Genomic DNA, 24620 nt, shown 5'->3' with positions numbered 1-24620 from the left:
AATTCGCTTCCAAAATAAAAAAATAATTCGCTTCCAACAGCGCTTAAAGGGAGTAGCGTCATAAGGCCCTTTTGCACTGCAGGAACCTTTTCATAGTACCCGTACTAATTGTGGAACTACCCACTTTTTGGCGTGTTCGCACTGCGAACATATATACATATAGAGGGCAGAGCGTCACGTTATTTAAAGGGTTTGTTCACACGTCAATGACTAATAAAAGAACAAGTAGCTGCATTCTGATTACTTTTATGTCACTGATCAGGCTTTTATAGTCCTAGTAGTTTGGGGTAACAAAGGGTTTTATAGGTTTGACTGAAATAATAATGCAATAACTGACACAACAACAAAACAATTGAAAAAAAAAAACATGTATCCAAATCCAAATGTAAAAAAAAATAATTTATGTGTGATGACAATTTCTTAGCAACTAGGGATTGTTACATAGAGCTATTCAGGCATCCAGTGACTATAATGGTATCACAGATAATAAACTGTGCAAAATGTTTTATCTTAACAGTCAATTTACAAATAGGCCTAATACGTTCAGATTTGTGGAACTCACAATGCGCTGAATTTACGCAAATTAGTGACGTTAGTATTACAACCAATTTGAATGTGACAAGAAACTGATGTCTGAAAAATAATTTATATATATATATATATATATATATATATATATAGTACTGTTCCAATACTTTTGGAGGGCAAAGACAAAATTGCTCTGTTGGCTGTGGAGTCAAGACATTTACAAATATGATTAAAAGATGAATATGAGACAAAACTACAGAATGTCACATTTTATTATTGGGTGATTCAACACATAGATGTTTTACCAGCTAAGAAGTTCAGCACTTTTAGAGTTTCATCTGATGTGAGCATAAGTATTGGAACAGTTGCCTCACAGGTCTTTCTAAGTGATCAGCTGTGTCCTGTTGCATTAATCCTTCAGATATTAAAAGCAGGGAATGTGTTGTATCAGTTATATCCATTACTTCTGCATTCTGAATCTGGCATTCGATGATGACACACACAAACCAGGATGAAGATGAGGGAGCTGACTTTGAGGGAAAAGCAAGCAATCTGGATGCTAAAAGAAAAGAGGAAATCAGTTATAGCTATAGCAAAAACAAAGGGCATGAAGAAATCAAGAGTTTGGAAACCACCAGCAACCAACAACGACCTGATCAGCTGAAAAAACAACAGTAGTTGATGACAGACAAATCATAAAAGCTGTGAAAATGAACCCTAAAAGACGTGTCTGTAAAATCACCAACAACTTCCAGAAAGCTGGGGTGATGCTCTGACAATCTACTGTCCTCAGGAGATTTTGTCACAGAATTACAGATGCTACACAGCCAGATACAAACCTCTGACCAGCTCCAAAAATAGAAAGGCAAGATTAGAGTTTGCAAAAAAGCACAAAGGTGAGCCAGAAGAGTTTTGGAACTGTGTTTATGGACTGATGAGACAAAGATGAACCTTTATCTAAGTGATGGGAAAGCAAAAATGTGGAGAAAAAAAGGGAACTACAATGATCCCAAGCATACAGCCTCATCTGTAAAGCATGGTGGAGGTGGTGTCATGGCATGGGCATGCATGGCTGCCTCTGGAACAGGCCCTCTCTCAACTTTACTGATGACTTAATGTTTGATGAAAGTCATGTACAGTCGTGTACATTTTTCTTTCTTTCTCATGATTTTTTGATGAATAGAAAGTTCAAACGAACAGCATTTATCTGAAATAGAAAGATTTTGTAACAATATACACTACTGTTCAAAAGTTTGGGGTCAGCAAGACTTTTATTCAGCAAAGATGCATTAAATTGAACAAAAGTGGCAGTAAAGATATTTCTACTGTTATATACAATTTCTACCTCAGATAAATTTTTATTAAATCAAATAATCCAAATATACCGTATATACAGTGTTGGGCAAGCTACTTGGAAAATGTAGTGAGCTAAGCTAACAGTTACTCTTCTTTAAATGAAGCTTAACTACACTAAAGCTACAGCCCTGGGAAATGTAACAAGCTAAGCTACGGCAACATGGCAAAAGTAGTTTACTACATCCAAGCTATTTAAAAAAACATTTTTTTAAATTCTATTGAACCAACATAATACCAAGTCAATGCTCTCTCAGTGATCAATAAAACTGTCAGTCAAGCAGATAGACAGGCATGTTCAGTTTAATTGTTTATTCAACAGCTGTTCCAAACCAATTTGGCAACATAATCAGTATCAAATGCAGGGCCGGATTGACCTCAAATTGTGACATGGGCAAAATACATTTTTGCTGTCGGCCGGAAACCTCCTATTGGTAGTTGGTATTGTGGCTTTATTGTATACAGATACATTTATATAAATGGTAACACTTCACAATAAGGTTCAGTAGTTAAGATTAGTTAACTAGTGTTAACATGAACTAAGAATGAACAATATTTCTGCAGCATTTATCTTAATGTTAATTTCAACATTTACTAACGCATTATTAAAATCCAAAGTTGTTTGTTAACATTTTTTAATGCACTGTGAACTAACATGAACTACCAATGAACGACTGTATTTTCATTAACTAACATTAACAAAGATTAATAAATACTGTAACAAATGTATTTTAATGAAATCGTTTTGTATAGTGTTACCATATACAGTAGATGTTTAGGCCTACAGATAGGCTGTTTATTTGCATCGTTGCATGTGTCATTAGATATTAATATAAACATTTCACCAAAATCAAGTTCAAATACGAAGCTTTTGACCAGCGAATGTTTTTTTTTCGTGTCCCGTTTTCCCCAGTTTTCTGTCATTATGTGGGCGTTCAGTTTTTTTCTGTTATTTGGCCAAAGTATCATATTATGAAAGATTCAGCGCTTCGCACAAGCTATTTGGCTGTGACTTGACAACAAATGCTAGAGAAACTCTTCTCCACTCCTCAAAAACAAAAAACAAACAAACAAACAAACAAAAAAAGCATTAGCCTTTATAAATAGTGTTTTTTGAGTAAAGAAACCGTTGTACTTATTCAATCAACAGTTCTTTATTTACCTTCAGATAGCAAACAAGCTGAGATGCTCTAAACTGCGCGCCGCACTTCATTCACGAGAGAGGCGGGAGGAATAATGAGGTTTGACTGACAGTTTGAGGAGCCAATGGCGTTACAAGCTTTAGTGTCTGTGGCGTCACTTACTGATCCAGGATCAGTGATCCGTAGCTGTTATATTTCTGATTTGAGCTCGAGTTTCAGAATGCTTTCTTTGGAAAATGTAACGTTAGCTTTTGTTGACGCTACCGCGCTACTTGATCAAAAAAAGATCTTAACTACCGAAAAGCTATTTGATTCAGAAAGCAGTGACGCTACCGCCACTCTACTGAGAAATGTAGTTAAACTAGTAGCGTCACTACTTGTAGCAACGCTACTGCCCATCACTGCGTATATATATGACTATATATATATATGCAAACCTGGTGAAAAACTACAGGAAACGTTTGACCTCTGTAATTGCAAACAAAGGCTACTGTACCAAATATTAACATTGATTTTCTCAGGTGTTCAAATACTTATTTGCAGCTGTATCATACAAATAAATAGTTAAAAAATCATACATTGTGATTTCTGGATTTTTTTTTTTTTTAGATTATGTCTCTCACAGTGGACATGCACCTACAATGACAATTTCAGACCCCTCCATGATTTCTAAGTGGGAGAACTTGCAAAATAGCAGGGTGTTCAAATACTTATTTTCCTCACTGTGTGTATATATATATATATATATTTTTTCTTTCAACATTGACAATAATAAATGTTTTTTGAGAAGCAAATCAGCATATTGGAATGATTTCTGAATGATCATGTGACACTGAAGACTGGAGTAATGATGCTGAAAATTCAGCTTTGCTCACAGAAATAAATCACATTTTTAACATGTATTCAAACAGAAAACAGTTACGGTAATAATATTTCACAATAATACTGTGTATATTTGATCAAATGAATGCAGCTTTGATAAGCAGAAGAGACTTATGTCAAAAAACATTAAAAAACCTTAATGTTTCCAAACAACTTTGTGTGTGTGTATACATTCCATATGATATTTTTATGTCCTTTGCAATGTACTGTAATGAACATAGTCAGGTAGGTTACCATGAAGAGATATGATCCAAATCAGAGCACCTTTTAGGTGTTTTTTAAGCCTTAATGTGAGTCACTATTACCATTACCTTTCTCCACAAAAGCTGGCATGTAGTTCTACTTCTGACACTGCAAATGTTGCTGTGCATATCGGGCACTGGGCCTCAAGTACACATTAAAGACAAAAATGTATGCAGGGCAATTTTTGTAAAATAGGAATCGATAATTGACAATGTTCGCTGTAGCTTTTGCTTGTGTACCTCCTGAGGGTGACTGCAACATTGGATGATGTTGAATGAGGTCTAAGGTTTTGCCTTGAAGATGTTGCCTCCTCGATCAACACCAAATCTTCTTCCCAGCAAACAATTTTTGGTTCCCAGAACGTTCTGAGAACGTTAGTTTTTGGTTCCCAGAACGTTCTCAGGAACGTTCCCTTTTGGGTAACCAGGAAAGTTTTCTTAACGTAAATAGAACGTTCCCTTTAGGTTAGGGGAACGTTCCGGGAACCTGCCGAGAACGTTCCCCTAACCTAAAGGGAACGTTCTATTTACGTTCCTAGAAAGTTCCCAGGAAGTTCTCTTAAGGTTCCCAGAACGTTCTCCTAACCTCTTTACTCCGATACCGCTGTATTAAATGTTTGATGACAGTAGCAGAATGAATTTGGAAGAGTACAAAACCATCTTGCCTACCAATATTCAAGAAAATGCCACCAGATTCATTGGGAAGTGCTTCACATTGCATCAGGACAATGACCCAAAACACCCTGCCAGTTCAGTCAAGGAGTTTATAAGGGCAAAGAAATGGAAAGTCTTAGATTGCCCAAGTCAATCTCCAGATTTAAATCCGATTGAACATGAATTTCACCAGAAGAAGAGGAGAGTAAAGGCAGAAACTCCCAAAACAAGCAACAATTGGAATTGGCGCATTAAAGGCTGGGAAAAGTATTTCAAAGGGCGAGAGCAAGAGTCTGGTGATGTCTATGGGTCACAGACTCACTGCTGTGATTGTGCGCAAGGGATCTGCAACTAAATAATAGCTTTTAATCTTTTATATCTGCCTTATGTTCAGCTGTCCCAATACTTATGCTCACATCAATGAGTGGGATGAACTCTAAAAGTGCTGTTCTTTTATTTGGTAAAACATGTATGTGTTGAAGCGGCTAATAATAAAATGTGACATTCTGTCATCTTTTCATCATATTTGCAAATGTCTTGACTCCACAGCCAACAGAACAATTTTGTCTTTACTGTTCCAATACTTTTGGAGGGCACTGTATATATATATATACAGTAGGGATTTCGCCTAGGCGTCAAAATGGATAGAAACGGCCCTGAGTGTACCCTTGTGAAACGTTTGAGACTTCCTGTCCACCCCAAAATGCCTAAATCATCATTTATTCACACTTGTGTTCAGTGGCGTGCACAAGGGGGGGGGCTCGAGCCCCTGCCCCTTTGAGGTCCGACGGTAAAGTGCCCTTGCGGTCCGGTGCCCCCGGTCTGCGATTTCTGCCGAGAGTAGGGGTGTTCGATATGACGATTTTTGATCGTGGACTATAAAAATGTCTCCACGATTTGCTTTTTTGAAGAAATATCGTAGTATCGTACTACTACGCATTCTATCAGCTGCAGTTCTGGCGCCGCCGTCTCTGTACAACGCCACGTACATTCAGTGTTAACTCAGCGGTGGAGTTACTCTCACGGGACACTGCACTTATTCTCAGTCACCAAAAGTACATTATCTGCATCTGCTTCAAAGACTTACTGGTTAAACATTTCATTAGGTGTGCTGTTCTGACGGCGCCTTTTCTGAGCACATACACCCAAAGCGCGTGCTCTAAAAAGCCCGTCAAACAGCGCCTGATTACTGAACTAAGTTATGTTTTGTGCTAATACTGTCAAAACACACCAGGTTTATGTATAGACTCAGTTGGTTATGTCTAAAATGAAGGTAAACAGCTGAGAGAAACACATGCGTGCCTGTATATTAGATGCGTGCAGGTCTTAAAGGGACAGTACTAATTTAGTAGTACTACTAAAGATGCTGCCGACTGTAATTAAAGGGACAGTTCACCGTAAAATTGTCATTTTGTCATTATTTACTCACTCACATGTTGTCCCAAACCTGTATTAATTTCTTTCTTGCGCTGAACACAAAAGAAGATATTTTGAAGAATGTGGGTAACCAAACAGTTGCTGGTTCACATTGACTTTAACAGTAGGGAAAAAAATACTATGGAAGTCACTGTAGACCAGCAACTGTTTGGTTTTCCACATTCTTCAAAATAACATTATTTTCAGCAGAAGAAATTCGTTCAGGTTTAAAACAACTTTTGAGTGAGTAAATGAAGGTATAAAAATCAAACACTAGCCTATTTTAATTTTGGGGTGAATTATTCCTTTAATGTTAATAAAACACCAAACACAAAGAGAAACATCACTCAACATCATCTTTGCTCTAATTTTTTAATAACAAAGATAAAATAATGACAACGATTTTTATCTTCACCTACTTTGGCCTAAATATCCGCCATACTTTTTTATATTTTGTTACCTTGAAAGGCTTTGTCTTTATAATAGGGAAATTAGTTTGGCTGTACTGCTCAGACAGCTTGGAAAATAGAAAATCCAACATGACAAAGAATTGTGATAATATTGTGAATCGTGATATTTCTAAAAAAAAAAATCGTGATATTTTTGCCATATCGCCCACCCCTAGCTGAGGGGGACCAAACCCATACAACCCACCCCCCCCCCCCTTTCCCCTGCCCCTCCGGAGGTGGACAGGTGTCTTTATGCAGCTAACGACCTCAAACAGGTGCATCTAATTTAGGATAATAAATGGAGTGGAGGTGGACATTTTAAAGGCAGACTAACAGGTCTTTGAGGGTCAGAATTCTAGCTGATAGACAGGTGTTCAAATACTTATTTACAGCTGTATCATACAAATAAATAGTTAAAATAGTTTTTTTTAGATTATGTCTCTCACAGTGGACATGCACCTACGATGACAATTTCAGACCCCTCCATGATTTCTAAGTGGGAGAACTTGCAAAATAGCAGGGTGTTCAAATACTTATTTTCCTCACTGTGTGTATATATATATATTTTTTTTTTTTCTTTCAACATTGACAATAATAAATGTTTTTTGAGAAGCAAATCAGCATATTGGAATGATTTCTGAATGATCATGTGACACTGAAGACTGGAGTAATGATGCTGAAAATTCAGCTTTGCTCACAGAAATAAATCACATTTTTAACATGTATTCAAACAGAAAACAGTTACGGTAATAATATTTCACAATAATACTGTGTATATTTGATCAAATGAATGCAGCTTTGATAAGCAGAAGAGACTTATGTCAAAAAACATTAAAAAACCTTAATGTTTCCAAACAACTTTGTGTGTGTGTATACATTCCATATGATATTTTTATGTCCTTTGCAATGTACTGTAATGAACATAGTCAGGTAGGTTACCATGAAGAGATATGATCCAAATCAGAGCACCTTTTAGGTGTTTTTTAAGCCTTAATGTGAGTCACTATTACCATTACCTTTCTCCACAAAAGCTGGCATGTAGTTCTACTTCTGACACTGCAAATGTTGCTGTGCATATCGGGCACTGGGCCTCAAGTACACATTAAAGACAAAAATGTATGCAGGGCAATTTTGTAAAATAGGAATCGATAATTGACAATGTTCGCTGTAGCTTTTGCTTGTGTACCTCCTGAGGGTGACTGCAACATTGGATGATGTTGAATGAGGTCTAAGGTTTTGCCTTGAAGATGTTGCCTCCTCGATCAACACCAAATCTTCTTCCCAGCAAACAATTTTTGGTTCCCAGAACGTTCTGAGAACGTTAGTTTTGGTTCCCAGAACGTTCTCAGGAACGTTCCTTTGGGTAACCAGGAAAGTTTTCTTAACGTAAATAGAACGTTCCCTTTAGGTTAGGGGAACGTTCGGGAACCTGCCGAGAACGTTCTCTAACCTAAAGGGAACGTTCTATTTACGTTCTAGAAAGTTCCCAGGAAGTTCTCTTAAGGTTCCCAGAACGTTCTCCTAACCTCTTTACTCCGATACCGCTGTATTAAATGTTTGATGACAGTAGCAGAATGAATTTGGAAGAGTACAAAACCATCTTGCCTACCAATATTCAAGAAAATGCCACCAGATTCATTGGGAAGTGCTTCACATTGCATCAGGACAATGACCCAAAACACCCTGCCAGTTCAGTCAAGGAGTTTATAAGGGCAAAGAAATGGAAAGTCTTAGATTGCCCAAGTCAATCTCCAGATTTAAATCCGATTGAACATGAATTTCACCAGAAGAAGAGGAGAGTAAAGGCAGAAACTCCCCAAAACAAGCAACAATTGGAATTGGCCGCATTAAAGGCTGGGAAAAGTATTTCAAAGGACGAGAGCAAGAGTCTGGTGATGTCTATGGGTCACAGACTCACTGCTGTGATTGTGCGCAAGGGATCTGCAACTAAATAATAGCTTTTAATCTTTTATATCTGCCTTATGTTCAGCTGTCCCAATACTTATGCTCACATCAATGAGTGGGATGAACTCTAAAAGTGCTGTTCTTTTTATTTGGTAAAACATGTATGTGTTGAAGCGGCTAATAATAAAATGTGACATTCTGTCATCTTTTCATCATATTTGCAAATGTCTTGACTCCACAGCCAACAGAACAATTTTGTCTTTACTGTTCCAATACTTTTGGAGGGCACTGTATATATATATATACAGTAGGGATTTCGCCTAGGGCGTCAAAATGGATAGAAACGGCCCTGAGTGTACCCTTGTGAAACGTTTGAGACTTCCTGTCCACCCCAAAATGCCTAAATCATCATTTATTCACACTTGTGTTCAGTGGCGTGCACAAGGGGGCTCGAGCCCCTGCCCCTTTGAGGTCCGACGGTAAAGTGCCCTTGCGGTCCGGTGCCCCCGGTCTGCGATTTCTGCCGAGAGTAGGGGTGTTCGATATGACGATTTTTGATCGTGGACTATAAAAATGTCTCCACGATTTGCTTTTTTGAAGAAATATCGTAGTATCGTACTACTACGCATTCTATCAGCTGCAGTTCTGGCGCCGCCGTCTCTGTACAACGCCACGTACATTCAGTGTTAACTCAGCGGTGGAGTTACTCTCACGGGACACTGCACTTATTCTCAGTCACCAAAAGTACATTATCTGCATCTGCTTCAAAGACTTACTGGTTAAACATTTCATTCGTGTGCTGTTCTGACGAGCGCCTTTTCTGAGCACATACACCCAAAGCGCGTGCTCTAAAAAGCCCGTCAAACAGCGCCTGATTACTGAACTAAGTTATGTTTTGTGCTAATACTGTCAAAACACACCAGGTTTATGTATAGACTCAGTTGGTTATGTCTAAAATGAAGGTAAACAGCTGAGAGAAACACATGCGTGCCTGTATATTAGATGCGTGCAGGTCTTAAAGGGACAGTACTAATTTAGTAGTACTACTAAAGATGCTGCCGACTGTAATTAAAGGGACAGTTCACCGTAAAATTGTCATTTTGTCATTATTTACTCACTCACATGTTGTCCCAAACCTGTATTAATTTCTTTCTTGCGCTGAACACAAAAGAAGATATTTTGAAGAATGTGGGTAACCAAACAGTTGCTGGTTCACATTGACTTTAACAGTAGGGAAAAAAATACTATGGAAGTCACTGTAGACCAGCAACTGTTTGGTTTTCCACATTCTTCAAAATAGCATTTATTTTCAGCAGAAGAAATTCGTTCAGGTTTAAAACAACTTTTGAGTGAGTAAATGAAGGTATAAAAATCAAACACTAGCCTATTTTAATTTTGGGGTGAATTATTCCTTTAATGTTAATAAAACACCAAACACAAAGAGAAACATCACTCAACATCATCTTTGCTCTAATTTTTTAATAACAAAGATAAAATAATGACAACGATTTTTATCTTCACCTACTTTGGCCTAAATATCCGCCATACTTTTTTATATTTTGTTACCTTGAAAGGCTTTGTCTTTATAATAGGGAAATTAGTGTGGCTGTACTGCTCAGACAGCTTGGAAAATAGAAAATCCAACATGACAAAGAATTGTGATAATATTGTGAATCGTGATATTTCTAAAAAAAAAAATCGTGATATTTTTGCCATATCGCCCACCCCTAGCTGAGGGGCCAAACCCATACAACCCCCTTTCCCCTGCCCCTCCGGAGGTCTGTGCACGCCACTGCTTGTGTTGTTCTAATGCTGTATGCCATTCTTTCTTTTTCAGACCACAAATGGAGAATTTTAAAGAAATGTCCCGTTTGCGCGCATCCATATAATGGCAGTGAATAGCGAGCGACCAAAAGACGCAAATGTATCACAGTTCCATCAAGTCGTAAGCGTTCTGGGAGTATACGACAGGGTTTGGCGAAAACAAACCGAAATTTAATGTATTATTCAATAAAAATCCTGACACTGAGACATTGAGTCTCATTCATGAGACTATTAAAGCAGCAGTTCACTCCGATTGACCAGAAAAAACGCACAGGTTACGAGAAGATGTATTAAACGCGACATAAAATACAACGCCTAGGGGAAAAAGTATGTGTACTTTTCTTATTAATCTTAATTGTGCATGTTGGGTGTATAAAAGTAATGCCGCGACTGCATTGTTGAACTGGTCAACATCCTCATTCCATATAACAAAACAAAGAATTCATTAACTTACTGCTTCTGATCTGGTTTCAAAGTCTCTCGAAGCATGTCCGCTCTCTGACTGATCCATTATTGTATTCTGATACATTTCCTTTTGACGTTTATTCGACACTTTTGTGCATTCGTAGGTAGGTGTGGATCCACAAAAGTTACGCTTCATACTCTGACGTTACAGTAGCCTACACCAACTGACTCTGACTTTTAATGTGGCAGCAATCTCTTCTGGAAAAGTGGAATATGCACGGCTGACGCTGACAGCAGACCCTTTCTGTAAATCCCCTTTTAGTCACATACTGTGCGTATTATAAAGAATCTGAGAGACAAGTCCTAAGGGATCGTCTGCAAAAGTGCGAAACGCGACAAATGTTACTAAAAAAATACTCAATAACTTCACAGTAACACACTTTAGTGTCACCAAATTCAGTTCAGTTGTAGTAAAAACAAGAAGGAGAGCAGTGATGTGTGAACTGAATTTGCTTAAAGTACAGTGTGTTACAGTAAAGTTATTAACTATTATGTCCAATAACAGTGATGTTATTAAATAAAAACAACAACAACAACATAATAATTCAAAAGCAATTATATTTTCAAAATAAGTGTTGTAGTATAACCAGCAGGAGAGCAGTGATGTGTAAACTGAATTTGGTGAAAGCACAGTGTGTTACTGTGAATTGAGTATTTTATTAGTAACATTTTTCCCGTTTCGCACTTTGCAGACGGTCCCTTACGACTTGTGTCTCAGACGCCAGCGCATTGAGATCAATGTATTTTGTACAGAGCGGAGGAAAGCTTGTTTTGAGGAAAACACGATTGTAGCTTGTTTACTACATCACTACGAATGAAAAGAGGCGTCATTTGTGTAGTAAACATGAAGAAAAAACCTTACTTTTATTTATTTATTTTCTCTGTATTTAAAAGAGATTTGTTTGTAGTTATTTTCCATAATTAAAATGTATAAACAGTAAATTACATATATATAAAGCTAAAAACAATAAAGCAAAATTTTCAGCATAATTACTCCAGTCTTAAGTGTCACAACTTAGCAATATGCTTATTTTTTTGCTCAAGAAACATTATCATCAATGTTGAAAACAGTCGTGTACATTTTTCTTTCGTTCTCATGATTTTTTGATGAATAGAAAGTTCAAACGAACAGCATTTATCTGAAATAGAAAGATTTTGTAACAATATACACTACTGTTCAAAAGTTTGGGGTCAGCAAGACTATTTTTGGAAAGAAATTAAAGAAATTAATACTTTTATTCAGCAAAGATGCATTAAATTGAACAAAAGTGGCAGTAAATATATTTCTACTGTTATATACAATTTCTACCTCAGATAAATTTTTATTAAATCAAATAATCCAAATATACCGTATATATATATATATATATATATATATATATATACAGTGAAGAAAATAAGTATTTGAACACCCTGCTATTTTGCAAGTTCTCCCACTTAGAAATCATGGAGGGGTCTGAAATTGTCATCATAGGTGCATGTCCACTGTGAGAGACATAATCTAAAAAAAACTATTTTAACTATTTATTTGTATGATACAGCTGTAAATAAGTATTTGAACACCTGTCTATCAGCTAGAATTCTGACCCTCAAAGACCTGTTAGTCTGCCTTTAAAATGTCCACCTCCACTCCATTTATTATCCTAAATTAGATGCACCTGTTTGAGGTCGTTAGCTGCATAAAGACACCTGTCCACCCCATACAATCAGTAAGAATCCAACTACTAACATGGCCAAGACCAAAGAGCTGTCCAAAGACACTAGAGACAAAATTGTACACCTCCACAAGGCTGTGAAAAAAGGTCCACTGTTGGAGCAATCATTAGAAAATGGAAGAAGCTAAACATGACTGTCAATCTCCCTCGGACTGGGGCTCCATGCAAGATCTCACCTCGTGGGGTCTCAATGATCCTAAGAAAGGTGAGAAATCAGCCCAGAACTACACGGGAGGAGCTGGTCAATGACCTGAAAAGAGCTGGGACCACCGTTTCCAAGGTTACTGTTGGTAATACACTAAGACGTCATGGTTTGAAATCATGCATGGCACGGAAGGTTCCCCTGCTTAAACCAGCACATGTCCAGGCCCGACTTAAGTTTGCCAATGACCATTTGGATGATCCAGAGGAGTCATGGGAGAAAGTCATGTGGTCAGATGAGACCAAAATAGAACTTTTGGTCATAATTCCACTAAACGTGTTTGGAGGAAGAAGAATGATGAGTACCATCCCAAGAACACCATCCCTACTGTGAAGCATGGGGTGGTAGCATCATGCTTTGGGGTGTTTTTCTGCACATGGGACAGGGCGACTGCACTGTATTAAGGAGAGGATGACCGGGGCCATGTATTGCGAGATTTTGGGGAACAACCTCCTTCCCTCAGTTAGAGCATTGAAGATGGGTCGAGGCTGGGTCTTCCAACATGACAATGACCCGAAGCACACAGCCAGGATAACCAAGGAGTGGCTCTGTAAGAAGCATATCAAGGTTCTGGCGTGGCCTAGCCAGTCTCCAGACCTAAACCCAATAGAGAATCTTTGGAGGGAGCTCAAACTCCGTGTTTCTCAGCGACAGGCCAGAAACCTGACTGATCTAGAGAAGTTCTGTGTGGAGGAGTGGGCCAAAATCCCTCCTGCAGTGTGTGCAAACCTGGTGAAAAACTACAGGAAACGTTTGACCTCTGTAATTGCAAACAAAGGCTACTGTACCAAATATTAACATTGATTTTCTCAGGTGTTCAAATACTTATTTGCAGCTGTATCATACAAATAAATAGTTAAATCATACATTGTGATTTCTGGATTTTTTTTTTTTAGATTATGTCTCTCACAGTGGACATGCACCTACGATGACAATTTCAGACCCCTCCATGATTTCTAAGTGGGAGAACTTGCAAAATAGCAGGGTGTTCAAATACTTATTTTCCTCACTGTATATATATATATATATATATAATTTTTTTTTTTTTTTTTTTTCAACATTGACAATAATAAATGTTTTTTGAGAAGCAAATCAGCATATTGGAATGATTTCTGAATGATCATGTGACACTGAAGACTGGAGTAATGATGCTGAAAATTCAGCTTTGCTCACAGAAATAAATCACATTTTAACATGTATTCAAACAGAAAACAGTTACGGTAATAATATTTCACAATAATACTGTGTATATTTGATCAAATGAATGCAGCTTTGATAAGCAGAAGAGACTTATGTCAAAAAACATTAAAAAACCTTAATGTTTCCAAACAACTTTGTGTGTGTGTATACATTCCATATGATATTTTTATGTCCTTTGCAATGTACTGTAATGAACATAGTCAGGTAGGTTACCATGAAGAGATATGATCCAAATCAGAGCACCTTTTAGGTGTTTTTTAAGCCTTAATGTGAGTCACTATTACCATTACCTTTCTCCACAAAAGCTGGCATGTAGTTCTACTTCTGACACTGCAAATGTTGCTGTGCATATCGGGCACTGGGCCTCAAGTACACATTAAAGACAAAAATGTATGCAGGGCAATTTTTGTAAAATAGGAATCGATAATTGACAATGTTCGCTGTAGCTTTTGCTTGTGTACCTCCCGAGGGTGACTGCAACATTGGATGATGTTGAATGAGGTCTAAGGTTTTGCCTTGAAGATGTTGCCTCCTCGATCAACACCAAATCTTCTTCCCAGCAAACAATTTTTGGTTCCCAGAACGTTCTGAGAACGTTAGTTTTTGGTTCCCAGAACGTTCTCAGGAACATTCCCTTTTGGGTAACCAGGAAAGTTTTCTTAACGTAAATAGAACGTTCCCTTTAGGTTAGGGGAACGTTCCGGGAACCTGACGAGAACGTTCCCGGAACGTTCCCCTAACCTAAAGGGAACGTTCTATTTACGTTCCTAGAAAGTTCCCAGAAAGTTCTCTTAAGGTTCCCAGAACGTTCTCCTAACCTCTTTACTCCGATACCACTGCTGTCAGTAATCATCCAGCACTCCCGTCCTGAGTAGAGATTAGGGACTTTAAGCAGCCTCCACTGCTGCAATGGCAACGGCATTCCAACGTCATATTACGCATTCGCGACTTCAGCTGCTACTTCCTGGCATTCTATTGTAACCGTTGTCACGGTTTTGCTTGGCTTCTCCTCTTGTCTGTGTGCTGTGTCTGTCTCCTATAGGTGAGCTGGGCGCAGGTGTTTGGAATCGTGCTAATCAGTTCCTGGTCCTTTAAAGACGCTTCAGATGAGACCGGGAAGGGAGAGCTCCGCCGTTGTTCCATTTCTCCCACACCGTTTAGGATTTTGTTTTGTTTATTCATTACACCACACTACACTGATTGCTTACCTTTTTATTTTTCAAAGCCAACTTCATTTACTGACTGTATAAAATCTATTTTGTTAAATTCTATTTATTTAATAAATCAAAGATATTTATATGTTGCGCGTGTGGTCTTTCCCCTACTCTGTTGCTTGCTTTGAGCCAGGCACGTAACACCGTCTACTACAGCTGCTTTGCCGTAGTCGATACAATGTGACAGCTTATGTAGTTAAATGTTGCGTTTTATGGTATATACCATTTAATTCCATCAGTATAAGATTCTACCATTAGTCTTTCATTTAATCTGTGTTGATTATGTTTTAAACTTAAGCTAATTTTAACGATTTTTTTTTTGTTTGTACAAAGATGTCTGCTGTTAGCAACAGCACCTCAAGTAGCACTGAGACTAAAGATATGTGAAGAGAACGTTAGGTTACTGATGTAACCCCAGTTCTCTGATGTAACCCCGGTTCTCTGATAACATGAAGTGAGGTATCTCACTATGGGAACGCCTCGGGCGTGACCGATCGCGGAAGCACCAATAACACCACATCTGCCAACTATGGCAGACCAATCGCTGCAGCGATCAGGGAGTCCCGCCTCCCTGTATATAAACCGCAGCTACCTGCCGTTTCGTCATTCTCCGCATATCTCTTCTCCGTGCAGTAAGGCAAGGAGGGCAATGTTTGTGAGACACCTCACTTCATGTTATCAGAGAACCGGGTTACGCCAGTAACCTAACGTTCTCTTTCTAACACTGCTCGGTATCTCACTATGGGATATAGACCACTCCCGTATTGCCGATATGCTGACGAAGCAGACTGAAGAAAGAGTAGGTTATTATCTGAATCATAAAGCCCAACTGAGGTGAAACAGAATGCAAGAGGAATACACCCCTTAATAAATTGCATTATACCCCCTGACTACTCACTCCCAGAACTGAGTGGGCCAGAGATGGTTCTGTCACATCCAGTCTATAGAAACGAGCAAATGTGTGCGGAGAAGACCAGCTGGCTGCCGCGCAAATTTCTTGAATAGAAATGCCCTTAAACAGAGCCCAGGATGTAGCCATACCTCTAGTTGAGTGTGCTCGTAATCCTATTGGGCTCTTTATTCATATTATTGTAACATAACACGATAGCCTCCACCACCCAGTGGGAAAGGCGCTGACGGGAAATAGGCTTTCCTTTGTAAGAGTCAGCCCACGAGACAAATAGCTGATTGCTCTTACGAAGTGTGTGGGTTCTCTGAACATACGTATACAGAGAACGAACCGGACATAAACTGTGTAACCTCTCCTCCTCTGGGGATGAAAAGGGCGGTGGATGAAAAGCTAGCAGGTCCACTGATTGAACTGCACCAGCCTGATCAAACACTTTAGGCACAAACGCCAGGTTAGGTCTAAAAGTTACTTTTTGACCCCCTGGAACAAACATCATACATGTGAGGAGTGAATAGATAAAGCATGTAGCTCACTCACCCTTTTTGCTGTAGTAAGAGCAAGTAACAGAGCCGTCTTTAAAGCGAGCAGCTTCAAGGCAATGTTATCAATGGGTTCGAAAGGGGCTTTTGAGAGCGCGTTCAGAACTATGGACAAATCCCAAGGCGGGACCAACGGCTTCGATACTGGGTGTAGCCTACGTGCCCCTCTCATAAATCGACAGACGAGAGGGTGTTGGCCAATAGTACCCGTGTTAAGACCCACATGAGATAGCGGCCAGATAAACCTTAACTGTAGAAAAGGCTCTGCCCTTGTCCAGAAGGTCCTGTAGGAAGCACATCACATCCGAAGCTGAACACAAGAAAGGAACAATGTTTCTATCGGCGCACCATCCCTCAAACACCCTCCATTTGAGATTATATAAAGAACGTGTCGAGGCAGCCCTCGCGTTCTGAATTGTCTCTATCACTTTCGGAGGTAACCCAGCTGCATCCAGATTTAGCCTCTCACGGGCCAGGCCCAGAGAGCTAGTTTCTGAGGGGAGGGGTGAAATATTTCCCCCCATGCTTGTGAGAGGAGATCCCTGCGTGCTGGTAACGGCCATGACTGGCCGTAGAGCAGTTGCGCAATCTCCGCAACCCACATTCTCCCCGGCCAGTATGGCGCGATCAGAATCATTACATGTTTGTATTGTCGAACTCTCCGTAGTGTCGGTTCGATCAGGTTCAACGGAGGGAACGCATACAGTAACACGTCTGGCCACTCGTGGGCTAGAGCATCCACACCCAACGGTGCATCGTTGCCGGCCAGAGAGAAGAACAGGGGACATTGCGCGTCTCCACATGATTAGTTCTTTCGCTAACAAGTGAAGCTTGTGAGAACGAACTCCTCCCTGCCGATTTATGTAGGCTATCACCGTTGTATTGTCCATCCTGACCAATACATGATGATTCTTGAGAAAATGCACAAAATGTCTCAGAGCTAGTAACACTGTTAGTAGTTCTAGAAAATGTATGTGCTTCTCTCTCAGTGCGGGAGACCAAACTCCTCTCACTGTTCTGCCCTCGAACACCGCTCCCCAGCCCGTGAGAGATGCATCTGTCGTCACCACTTTCCTTAACATAACAGGACCCAGAGGGCATCCTGTTCTGAGAAAAGACGGAGCTCTCCAATGACGGAGAGCGTTCATGCATTCTGGTGAGATGTGCACTCTGTGGCTGAGACGGCTCTTTGGGCGAATGCCCTGTGACGCTGTCCAGTTCTGAAAATCCCTCATTCGCAGCAGTCCCAGGGGAACCACTGACAGTGTTGAGGCCATCAGACCCAGTAGCCGAAGACACATTCTGAAAGAGACTGATCTCCCTCGTTGAAAAAGGGAGAGGCAACTGTGAAATGTCTCGATGCGATCCTCTGATAAGAAAGCTCGAAACGTCACTGAATTCAACCTGAGACCCAAGTAGACTATTTCCTGTGCAGGAGTTAGACAACTCTTCGTCTGGTTTATTCTGAAACCTAGTCTCTCCAGATGCGTCACTAGTCTGCCCGTATCGCTCACTGCTTGCCTCTGGGAAGGCGAGCAGATGAGCAGGTCATCCAGATATGATGCGACTCTGATCCCTCCACTCCTCAATGGCATCAGAGCCGCTTCCACACACTTGCTGAAAACCCTGGGGGCCAAAGCGAGGCCAAAGGGAATTCTTGTATACTCTTATGCTGTGCCCTGATAAGCAAACCTCAGATATTTCCTGTGAGCAGGAAAAATATCTATGTGAAAATATGCGTCCTGGAGGTCCACTGAGGTGAACCAATCTCCCTGACGAATACTCTGACACAACGTTCTGAGCGACAGCATTTTGAATTTGTATTTTCTGAGGTGTTTGTTGAGGACCCGTAAATCCAAAATGGGACGGAGACCTCCCCCTCTTTTGGGAATCACAAAGTACTGGGAGTAAAAACCTATGTGGCTTTCTCTCGATGGAATCACTCTTATCACTCCTTTTCTCATTAAAGAGGATATTTCTTCCTCTAAAACCTGAGCTGCTTCCCCTTGGGCCACTGAGATTACCACTCCATTGAACATAGGAGGTTTTACAGCGAATTGAAGTCTGTAACCCCTGTCTATCGTGGTTAAAACCCGGGGATGAACTGCGCATGCGCGCCAGGCCCTTCTCGTCTTCGCTCACTAACGGTGTTGCAGCACACTCTAGTGGCGAAGGAGGGGAATGCCGCTCCAGTAAAGGAGTAAGATTCGTCTTTATCTGTGATTGTTTTAATTTTTTGTGATCCTTCTTTATTTTTATCCCACTCTGCGCCCTCAGCCCTTGGCCTGGATGCGTCAGAGAAAACTTTATTTGTGATGGGATGCTTGCGAACTTTTGTCCTTCCTCCCTCAGAACAAACCTCGTAGGTGGAGGGAGAGACAATTCTTTGGGGGGCACCAGAAGAACATGGGCCATTTCCCCGCAAACATTGGACTTTGAACTGACCGCACATGTCCATTCTACACTTAAATTCCTTCTCCTTTTCCCCGCGGGAGGGAGAATGGAATCGTTCTGCAGGGATGGGACAGAGAAACCCTGGGTGCTGTCTCCAAATCCTTCCTGATGCCAAGCTGACATCTCAGGTCGCCCGCCTCTTTTTGTTTCCCTGAGGGGCTGCCGACCGGTGTTTCGCTGCTGCGGCTGCGAAAGACTGCTTTGGTTACACGAAACCGGGCTTTGACTGAGGGCCCGCGTTTCCCGGCTGTTGCAGTGGAGCAGGACGGGAAGGCTGATAATCAGAATGTCCCCCTCTCCCTGAAGGTCTGAAGTTCGGTCGACTCGGGTGATAAGGCCGAGCTGCCGGCTTTCTGGGGAGACAGACCTCGAATGCCTCTCCTTCCTTTTTCCGCAGGTCACATTGCTGACGCATCGCTGTTACCGTCGCGCCTAAGATGGCCTTTGGATCAATAGGGGCATCCAAAAACTCCACCTTCTCTTTGTCAGAGAGGCCTGACAAACCGAGCCATAGCAATCTCTCTCCCACAACCGCTAAGCCCATACTCCGACCGCAGCTTTGAACTGCTCCGCGGGATGTGTGCAGGTTTAAATCTGCAATGACACATATCTCCTCCCAGATCGCTGGGTTGGAAGATCCAGAGTCCAGCTGACGCCCCATCTCCTCTAATAACTCCGCTTGGTAGGCAGTAAGGAGGGACGTCGCGTTCAGAGCACGAACGGCCAGTGCCGATGACTTATAGATCTTTTGAAAAACAGAGGCGGCGAAGCGCTCTGTTTTCCCTGGCAGCGAGGCTCCAGTTGAAGAGAGCGCCGCCCGGCGATCTGGGTGCAAGTGATTAGCCACTGATGATTCGATAGGGGGAGGGTCCGCCATCCCCACATCCTCCATACCCTGAACGTCTAGCCTCGAGAAGCCATTAACAGGCACTCAGGGGGAAAAAGGCTTGTCCCAAAACCTCTTCATTTCAGCCACACAAGCCGGGACGGCTGGAATAAACTGCCTCGATGGAGGGAGACGTGACAGAAGTCTCTTTCCATCATACAGATCTCTTTCAGCCCCCGAACCTGCCGGTTGGGATGGCCAGTCGATCGACAGTCTACCCACAGCCCTGCGACAGACCTCGAGTAGATCTGTGTCCGTCTGTACGGGGGAGGGTGAACTCGCCTTCTGTGCACTTGGTGGATGCGACTGATTCGGGGGAAGAATAGCATCTTCATCGTCGTCATCCTCGTCTTCGAGGATGGCTGACAATACTTCGTCCTCGTCATCTTCCTCTCCCGCTAACGGATCGAACAGCGGGGGAAGGACTGGCGACACCCTCTCCATCATCTCTCCCCACGAGCTGCTGGCCTGCGGACAGTCCATCGGTTCCTCTCTGGGTTGAGCAGAGAGGCATGGGTCCGACTTACCAGCTACTGCCACGCGGAATCTCTGCTCTCGGGTCTTAACCGAAAACTTAGAGCAGTGAGGACAGCCCTCAGGGTTTGACAGCGCCGCCTGAGCATCTTTCGAGCCCAAACAGGAGATGCAGAGGCCGTGTGAATCGCCATGAAATCCACATTCCGCAAGCACACGGATGGGGAGGATTACCTTTTCCTCCAGGGCTCTCCGGTTCTTTCGTAGTGGCCATGGGGCCTACACTCTCTTCGTACGGTAAGCCCACCACAACGTGCTAACTAGTACGGAGCTGTGCTACAATAGAGAGCTGTTCTTTTCCTTCTCTGTTTTGGTGCGTGGTGAGCGCCCCCAAAACTTGGAAAATAAGTATAAAACTTAGAGCAGAAAACTCGCCGTAACGCGTTAGTTACCCCACTCTAAGTGAAGCTCAACAAACGTTAGGAATCCTGCGTTTGGGACGTTACCTTGCGGCTCCGTCTGTAATCTGTTGAGCAATGATTCCCTAAGTCTGCTGAGCCAGCTTCCGAAGTCTTCACGGGGAAGAGAGCGAGAATGACGAAACGGCAGGTAGCTGCGGTTTATATACAGGGAGGCGGGACTCCCTGATCGCTGCAGCGATTGGTCTGCCATAGTTAGCAGACGTGGTGTTATTGGTGCTTCCGCGATCGGTCACGCCCGAGGCGTTCCCATAGTGAGATACCGAACGAGTGTTAAAAAGAGAACAATGTAATTAACTACTACGGCAAAGCAGCTGTTCTCCGCTAGTAGACGGTTACAATAGAACGCCACGAAGTAGCAGTTGAAGTCGCGAACGCGCAATATGACGTTGGAATGCCGTTGCCGTTCCAGCATTGGAGGCTGCTTAAAGTCCCTAATAAGCGGCATGGAAGACGGACAGATATGGACCTCAATAATCAGTACTACAAACCATATGTCTTGTTTCAAACTATTGTTTAATCATTTAAAGATAATCAGAGCACATTTAACCATCATAAGGAGCATTGAATGAGATTGAATTATCCGTTAATATAAGATTTCTTTATTATAACTACTATGCACCATATAATAACCCAGATCTTACGTTTCTTAAGCACCAAATAACAATGACTTCAACAAAATATTGGGTTTTAAGAATGCAAATTTTATTTTTACAGACATTAAAAATGAATAACATTTATTTGACTTTAATATTACATTCATTTCTTACCACGGAATTAACGATGATGTACGTGCTTCTCTCTTTTGGTCCGTAAACAAAAACTTGGTTATTATCATGTTGTCTTCAATTACTTGCCAAATCTCCCTGAAATCACAATATTTACTCTCGAATATTTATTAATTATAAGTAATTATTCAATAAAGAGATCAATAAATGAGTGTTAGTCAGTCAGTAAAACAAAATGACCGTTCATTTTTAAATGCGAATGCGCGGCTTTATATGGAACACAGGAGAAAAGCGCGGGCTGGACGCGCGTGCAGATCAGAGGCTCGCTGTAAAGAAACATACAAGCAAACCCAGTGTTTATGGTATTGATTTGACTACTTTGATGTCTACACTTTATTAAAAGCTTATTTCAGACATGAAATTCTGCAAAAATAGTTTGTTTATGATTAAAAAAAAATACACATTTCAGCATTAGAATAATCAGAAAAATCTGCAAAGTTTTAATTAGTTTACATGGTTATGACAACTAAAAATAACCTGCAGGGAACGTTCTCTCTAGGTTATAAAAATAAAACTTGAAAATAACCTGCAGGGAACGTTCTCTCTAGGTTATAAAAATAAAACTTGAAAATAACCTGCAGGGAACGTTCTGGGAACGTTCTTTTTAGGTTATAAAATTAAACCAAAAAATTACCTGCAGGGAACGTTCTGGGAACGTTCTCTTTAGATTATTAAAAAATTACCTACAGGGAACATTCTTAGAACGTTCTTATTTGGTTCCCAAAAAAATAACCAACTGGGAACCAAATGGGAACGTTAGGGGAACGTTCTGTGTTTGTTGGGTTCCTGCAAACAGAAAATAAAAATGTGATGTTGTACTGATAGAATCGTTACGTATTTAGATGGGAGAGCATGAGAAGAGAGAAAAATTACGTTCACTTGTCACTGAGTTTAAGATGTTAAATTAGTTATCTTACCCAGTAAACGACCGGTTGCTCGCCAACATACGACCTCGCTCGCTCTTCTGTCAGACTGGCTGCGGCAGTGGCGGGGATTCCGGGGAAACGCAGTGGGCGTGGTCGACCTGTGACTTCAATCGAGAGTGACCAATAGAAAAAGGACTTTCATCCTGGTGGGTAGAGACCGCCCACTGAGACACAGCTTCATTAGGCTTGTTTGAGATGAGCAAAATCTGCGCAGAACCGATCACCGGTGATCACCGCGAGATGCATGCCGGTTAGAAAAGTGTCCGAGTTAGGTCCGCCTTGCTCTGATGTCATGCTGACGTGTGCCAAAAAACTCTCGCGACGGCTGTGTCGGATTGAGCAGTCGCGCGCAGTTGCTCTCCACCGACTGCGCTGATCAAAAGCATGATGGGAAACGACTGACTGACTACACAGCTTAATGCTCATTGGTTCAGACAACCGTGACTCGGCATTCTCTTCTAAAATGTTTTATTTTTTTAATCTGATTTCATGCTATTATGTATTTATCTTATGTCTGTGCACTTACATTTATAATTACATTGTTTAAAGTCTGCAACACATATGTGACAATCTTTTGGTTACACAAGTAGCTGTCTAACAGACTCGGTCTGTTACATATGTGTAACAGTAGCTGCCAATTACATGTACATAATTACAAACTGTAAGTACAGGCTGTTCCATAACTTAGTTACACGGTAAGTACATTTTGTTTCATGTACGTACAACGGCTACTACTAAGTACTTAACTAGGTAATTACTCTTTATTATTGACACCTTTAAATAAAGTGTTACCCAAATTAGACCTAAGGTATTGCCAAAACATTTGTAATCATCTATAAGCATTTTTTGAATGATTGTAATGATCTAGTAGTAGTAATTCCTTGTGCAATAATAATAATATAAAACTATATTTCCAGTACAGTATATACTAACTTATTTTATGTATTTGTTGGTCATTGTATCTTGACAACCAAGATTGTTCTGTTATTTATATTATTTATATGTATGCATATATATATATATATATATATATATATATATATATGTGTGTGTGTGTGCGTGTGTGTGTGTATATTATATATCTTTTATATTTTCTTTGTAAATCATGAAACTTCATGTAAAACAAATATCCCCCGCGTTTTCACCTCACTGCAGAATCAGGGTATGTTTTAGTCCATTGGCTGAGACTGATTTTAACTACAGCCCTACATTTATGATCAGGAAATATTAATGTATCCCTCTCTCACATAGCTACATTTTGAGTAGATATGTCCCATCATTTTGAGGGAAATGACTTCAAAATCCGAAAATCTGTGTATAACTTTGAAGTCACTACCAAACACCTTTTTTTCTGCCATTAAGCACACTCTTTTGGGTGTTATTCCATAGCATTTAGTTTTTATATGTGTTAAACTTGAAATATTGTTAAAATTGTTATAGCTATTGATATTGATTTACCTCGAAAAACATTTGAATAAAATAGCCAAAAAAAAAATTATATATATATATATATATATATATATATACACACACACACACACACACACACAGGGTACAATGGGGTAAAACACGCTGTGGTGTAAAAGGCGCCTTTGATACTATTTTCATCTAAACCACTACATGGCACAAAAACTTGACGTATCACTTTCCACTTTCTAAAACATCCGGTTGTTAAGATGCACATGTTTATTTGTCTGATCTTTAACGGGATCGTGCGCAAACTTGATTCTGTGCTTACTTGATCTAATATTTTATGTTTTTTTTTAAATGTTGTAGATTTAAGTAGCAAATGATAATCACTAAAATCAATGCATATATTTTGAGACAAAGGTGTTCTTTATGATTTTCAGTTTTGTTTATGATAAAGCAACAGTTTTTAAATAATGTCAGAATATGTAAAAGTATGGTATTTGGGGTTAAAAGCTTAAGTATTAACATAAACATTATTTTAAATGTTTAAAATATTTTAGCTG

At 40.4% G+C, this 24620-nt stretch overlaps 1 protein-coding gene across 6 annotated transcripts in view; it reads right to left on the bottom strand.

The window, feature by feature from the left end:
* LOC131544571 (F-box only protein 2-like) overlaps positions 1-24620 on the bottom strand; it is a 61270-nt gene that overhangs the window by 16861 nt on the left and 19789 nt on the right. For 4 of the 6 annotated variants that reach the window (XR_009272161.1, XM_058782894.1, XM_058782899.1 and 1 more), the window contains exon 1: positions 10850-11117. The exons of 1 other annotated variant lie outside the window; for it this stretch is intronic. Coding sequence is in view for 3 of the 5 variants with exons in the window: in XM_058782894.1 (XP_058638877.1) it covers positions 10850-10996 (147 nt within the window). In the remaining 2 variants the exon portion in view is untranslated. Of the gene's footprint in view, positions 1-3043; positions 3271-10849; positions 11118-24620 lie in introns of those variants that run through there. One more of the 6 variants, XM_058782896.1, reaches the window with a different exon arrangement.

Source organism: Onychostoma macrolepis, chromosome 07 (assembly GCF_012432095.1).
Source record: "Onychostoma macrolepis isolate SWU-2019 chromosome 07, ASM1243209v1, whole genome shotgun sequence".
Classification (NCBI taxonomy): Eukaryota; Metazoa; Chordata; class Actinopteri; order Cypriniformes; family Cyprinidae; genus Onychostoma; species Onychostoma macrolepis.
The sequence above is the reverse complement of the archived record's forward strand: the minus strand, read 5'-3'. Positions and strand labels throughout refer to the sequence as shown.